At 33.8% G+C, this 6,243-nt stretch overlaps 1 protein-coding gene across 1 annotated transcript; it reads right to left on the bottom strand.

Moving 5' to 3' along the window:
• Positions 1-1,701: 1,701 nt before the first annotated feature.
• On the bottom strand, positions 1,702-2,253 carry LOC101686693 (ADP-ribosylation factor-like protein 5A). Its single transcript, XM_045089513.1, is given in 2 exon segments — positions 1,702-1,926; positions 1,928-2,253. Coding segments are annotated over 2 exon segments (534 nt in total). The 5' UTR covers positions 2,237-2,253.
• Positions 2,254-6,243: the final 3,990 nt, after the last annotated feature.

Here is a 6,243-nt window from a genome sequence, read left to right as displayed (position 1 = left end):
CCCAAAATACGTTTGAACACATTTAGGATAAGTTTGTTTACAATTGCAACAGAAATACCTTCAACCTTTGTATCTTTCCATTTTCAGTGAAAAAAAAAGTATCCTAAGCAAATAATTTGAGGGCCAAGTTACTTCTCTGTAAAAATGATATATCATGTTGTTCAACTTTTAAACCAAATTCTTAAAAGCATGAAAGTGTGTATTTTATAATCATCAATGCATTCATGTGGTGTTAGGAAGATAAAAGAAAACATATAGAAACAGGGGCGCCTGGGTGGCTCAGTGGGTTAAGCTGCTGCCTTCGGCGCAGGTCATGATCTCAGGGTCCTGGGATTGAGCCCCACATCGGGCTCTCTGCTCAGCAAGGAGCCTGTTTCCTCCTCTCTCTCTGCCTGCCTCTCTGTCTGCTTGTCATCTCTCTCTGTCAAATAAATAAATAAAATTTAAAAAAAATTCATAAAATAAATAAATAAATAAATAAAACATATAGAAACAAAAATCTCAAACTATCCCGATTACTAAAATGAGAAATTTTCAAATTAAGAAATAACCTTTATTGCTTAGAAAATAAGCTTTATTTTTCATCTCAAACTCACTTTAAATGCTTGACATATAATTCCATACCAAGTAAGACTATAGGTAAACTATTTGATTAATATTTATAGGGTGATACTTCTCTGAGCAGACATTTTACACAATAGCTTCCCATTAACATTGGGAAAAAATAAATCACTTGATAATTTTAATCACAATTAATGATTGGCTGATTAATGGATTAATAATTTTCTCAGTAATTTAGATGGCATAGATCCAATAAAGGAACCAGTCTGATGATTGCTCACTGTGAAATTCTGTCCACTCATATTAAGCCAAAAATCTAGACACTCCATTCAGCTAGATTACATGCTTTCATGTACATAATTTCATCCACAAAAAATAGGTACACACTGTTGAGCTTTCTCCTTTTCTTTCTTTCTTTCTTGTTTTTTTTTGTTTTGTTTTTTTTTTTTTTTTAAGAGCGGCCCAATGATTGTGGGGGTTGGTTAGTACAATACAGAGAACACAGGGGGAAAGCACAAAATGGCACTTAGCAATGCCAGTACTCATCTCATTATGGTCATTAACTAAGGATATTATTATTTTTTGTATTCTTTGCTTTTCTTTATAACTTAGTCAAAGCCATAAACTTGCATTTGAGGTGTATATACACAAACTTATACAAAATAATTCTCATAATTAACAGTACATTTTAAAGTACTAGAAAGTGAGTATCTGTGCTGATTTGTATTTTGACTTAATGGTACACTAAGAGAATGCACATTCAACTAGGGAGGGTTATACTGGTAATAAGGTTCTTAAAGTGAAAAATCTCTTCTTCTCCCTTTGTACTTACCATAGACTATACAATGTCCTGAGAGGATTCATTATGAGAAAAACAGCAATCACAGCTTCGAAGACCTTGCTTTGGAAGAAACTAATGAGAAAGCAGATTAGAAAGTGAGACTTCATCTTTGTTTTCAAATAAGTGGTCTTAATTTTTTTCTTAAATTTTCTTAAAATTTCTTAATTTTAGAAAAAATTTAAATCAGTTTATTATAAATTTATCTAAACCATTAATTTTTGCAGCTTTCAGGTAAAGTCCAGCACTTTGTTTATACAAAGTCTATGAGGAGAGGTCAGTAGAGATCATCTAATCTTAAATCATGACATCATCCATTCAAGTACTTGGCACAATCCCTCACCAGTAAGAGCACAGCATGCCTGGATATGCCACTGGTGATCTTTAATAGAAGTTAGTTTCAAAGACTGGGAGATTTCTGCTACAGTCATGCATTCTTTAACATCTTGTTTATTAGCAAAAATCAGCGATCCAGCTTTCCATAGGTCCTCGTGGGCTAGTTACAGAAATCTCTAGTTACAGAATAGTTACCTCTTCTCTAGTTACAGAAATCCTTTCTCTGTCTGTACTGTCCACAGCAACTATTACAAACTCTGTGTTAGTATAGTAAGTGTTTGAAAGAGATTCTTGGCCACCAATATCCCACATTAGAAAATGTGTATTATTAATCACTATTTCTTCTATGTTACTTCCTGTTGTAGGTGATGTATGTACAAGTTCATTCATAGAAAACTGGTAAAGGATGGTAGTTTTCCCTGCATTATCCAGCCCAGCAATGATAACTCTGTGCTCCTGGTGATTGAAGAGTCTCCATATCCTGGTGAGGAGAATTCCCATTCTTGGGCAGCAGACCCCCTCCAGCCACCCGGGCTGCCTGGCCTCCCCTGAGGCAACTGACACACCAGAGCCTCCGCCCCCGCTAGGGCTGCTGCTCCCATGTTGGCAGCCAGTTCACTTCCTGGGAACCCGAGGGAGGCTGAAGCCCAGGCTGCCCTGCTGGTGCAAGACCCACCCCTGCCACTGAGGCACTCTGCAACTGAGCCTCATGGGCCACCATCTCCGTCCCAGTTCCCCTTGGGCAGGTGCCCCAAAAGCTATTTTTAGTTTCACGTTTCCTCCTGCCTAAACTGATATTTTATTGTAAGGAGCATTTCAAGATGACAATGTAAGAAATCCGAAAACTGTTTGTAATGTCTCACTTTCTCTCACTAATTATACTATTTAATCATTTAGTAACTGCTTGAGAAATGTATACATATAAAATAAGTAAGTCACTACCATCACTATGAAATCAATGTCACATGTAAAAATTTAAATGCCCTGTATGAAATCACAGGGCAAAAGTATTTAAAAACAACTACAACAATAAGAAAGGATCAAACCAAAAAACTAACCAACCAACCAAACAGCAAATGTATGGAGTGATTTTACACTATCAGCCACCTGAGAAAACGTGACACTTTGTTGAAGCAACTAGAGTCTTAGGATCTACAAAACAAAGTCATAATGAGGGGGTTCAAGATTCTGAATCCTTTTATCCAATTATATCCTGCATACAGATTAGCCATCTTTATCTACAGTGGGAAGGTCATTAGATGTGCCCAAAGCAAAACTTTCCTTCTTAACACTAAACTAAGTGAGAATTGATTTTACCAAATGTGTGTAATAATTTGTGAAATGCCCAAACCTTTGTATCATTGACCCTGGAGATTTTCAAAGAATAAAAATCATATCCAGCTCTTTGTTGGGATGAGAAAGAACCTTTGTTGGTTAACTTAAAAGTAAAAATAGCCTCCTGACAGATACCCCAAAATAGACATTGCCAATGGGAATATCACTTAAAAGTTACCAGAATGGACATTCTCTTATCATTACTATTATATGCTTTATTGATTTAAAAACCATCCTCAATGTTTTCTCCAGCAGCTCAAATAAAACAGCCACAAAGCTATAACATCTGTTTGGCAGTATTAGCATAATACATTCAAAAATCAAGTTATCAGAGGCATTTCAGTCTACAGCTGCACTGTTTTTCTTGTTAATGTCCTATGGCCAATGTAATATTTCATCTCTAAAAAGCAAAGCTCAGATTATCTGATTAAGTTTGGCACCAACAAGAATAATGACCTGCATTATCTTAAGACATGAGTGATGTATTTGCACACAGACAGATACCACTACCAATTATGAAGTATTAAGGAAAGCAGTAATAGATAAGAAACTCTATTTTTTTCTGCATATAAAAAGATTTTAGAGATCGGAAATATCAAATTTATGGATAATGACCCCAGATCCCTACTAGCCGAAGGACCAGAAATTAATATTTTGATGTATGTTGGAAGGAACAAAATGATATATTTCAGGAGAAATATATGTATATATGTAATATTTCAATGTTAAAATTCAAACACATCCACATAAACATGCTTAGAAACAGATATCCTCCTTGTGTGAAAGGTAAGCAAGTCTACATATTTCAATGACTACTGAGGGCATTGCTGTAGGATCATAATTTGTTCATGATTACACAGACTTAGCAACAAAAGGTAAAACCATGCTTTCTGTTTTCTGCACAAGAAGGCAAAGGGGGATATGATTCATTTAGAAGAATTTCCTAAAAAATATTTTTAATTTTTAAATATTATATTCCAATATCTGGAAACTAGAAACAATGATTCTGTCCAAAAATGAGAATGATTAAGTATACCATTTTTTAAAAAGAAGGAAAAGAACTACAGCACGATATCAAAAGAGGCTGTAAAATCTTTCTTGTCTTTCATTCTTTTAACTTTCCTGTATTTCCTCAATTTCTATAATCACCTGACTACAAATAACATCCATAACTCTTTGATAATCTGGATGATGATTTATTAAGGGGATACAACACAGCAGACAAAACAATGTCAGCATACCTTAATTTCCAGAAAAAGGAAGCTGGCATACTGTCCCATAGATACTGCAAGCATACTGCTTTGCTGAAATAGTAAAATATTATAAAGTAACTGTGAATAGGTACAACATTTAAAAATCCACACGGCATTTACATATGAACTATTCATTAAAAAAAACCTGATCATATGCCATTAATATGAAAACTATATTTAAATTATACATGATTATGTTCCATTTACTATGAAAACTATATTAGGAATTAAAGTAAAACTGAGCCTCATGTATTCTGATTGTTTACATTCCAGTAATGTAATTACTGCCAACAATAGCAAAAAAAAAAAAAAAAAGAAAGAAAAGAAATAAACTGCCCAAAAAGTCTTCATTACTTAGTCATTAACAGAGAAAGAAAAAGCTCTGGCTAACCAGAGTTCAGGAGGGAGAAAAAGATGGGTAATTGCTTTGCTTTCAAAACAGTTATTTTAAATTAATGATCCAATGCCTGGTACTTGTGAGACAGGGAAGCAATTCTCAGCTACAATTGAGAAAAACTTCTCGAATAAGCAATAAGCAAAGAGAAAATGTATAAACATTTTATTCGTAGTAAACGTAAAGGACAAGATATGCAAATCTTAAAATCTGGTAAGAAAAAAGTAAGGTCCGAATGGTAAGTAGTTGGAGGATCTGAAGACAGAATTCACAAACTGCTTAACAAATTAGGTAACGTGTTTCATCATCAGGTATCATCAAGTATGATTCGCAGAAGTGTGGATTTGTAAAATGCTTTTTCTCTTCCCTCATTTCTGTCAACCTGACCTCCATTGAGCTCATTCTCAAAGTCTCCCTGGATTAAATTATATTAAAAACTACTGTATTTAATAACAATTTAAAAAAATCAGTTAAAGCAAATGCAGAAGAACACAAATAAGTAAATTTTAACATTACCTACAACAAGACTAGTTTGAAAATTACCTAAAAATTTAATTAAGTAGGGGTGCCTGGGTGGCTCAGTGGGTTAAAGCCTCTGCCTTCTCCTCAGGTCATGATCCCAGGGTCCTGGGATCGAGTCCCACATCTGGCTCTCTGCTCAGCAGGGAGCCTGCTTCCTCCTCTCTCTCTGCCTGCTTCTCTGCCTACTTATGATCTCTGTCTGTCAAATAAATAAATAAAATCTTTAAAATTTTTTTAATTTAATTAAGTAAATTCTACTCTTATCACACAATTAAATATTAATTTCATATTTAAAATTATGTTCAAAATAAACAACTCTGCAGTTTTAGAAAGTAAGGATATGTGTGTGTGAATTATGTTACTAAAAGGAAATAAAATTATAGAGGAAGAAATATTGAAAAAAGAATAAAATACATCAAAACATTTACTGACATTTTCTTTGGATAGATGACCATGAATTTTTATTTTCTGTTATTCTTATGTTTTCCAGGATTTGTACAATCATATAACAATGTTGGAAATAATAAAGGAAGGTGAACCACCATACTGTTTTTTGTGGCAGAACAGAATCAGCAATAGTATCTCAGAAACTTCTAGGATTATGAGAATAAAACAGCAAAAGACAAAAAAAAAATTTAAAAAAACACATTTTTTCAATGACTTTTTTGACTCTTAAGGTATTTACATAGATTTAGGCTTATTTACCCCTTGACAATAATTTCACTCATTTTATAAGGCTGTACCACACCCACTTTATAGATAAGGACCTTTAGATAACAAAATAATGTGCATAATGTTTTATAGCAGAGTCCAAATAAGAACTCAATTTTCTTGCTTTTGTTCTTTTATTACCAAACCAATGAAGATTTCTGATGACGTTAGGAATGATAAATTAGTTACTATTTGTATTTCAAACCAGATGTAGGTTTGGCTTTACAATTTAATCAGTCACAAACATTAAGTAACTCCTGTCTCATATTCTGAACTAAGTTTCTTGTCTATAA

Source organism: Mustela putorius, unplaced genomic scaffold (genome assembly GCF_011764305.1).
Source record: "Mustela putorius furo isolate JIRA1106 unplaced genomic scaffold, ASM1176430v1.1 tig00003845_pilon_pilon_pilon, whole genome shotgun sequence".
NCBI classification, from domain to species: domain Eukaryota; kingdom Metazoa; phylum Chordata; class Mammalia; order Carnivora; family Mustelidae; genus Mustela; species Mustela putorius.
Note: the sequence above shows the minus strand (reverse complement) of the source record. Positions and strands in the feature narration are given on the sequence as shown.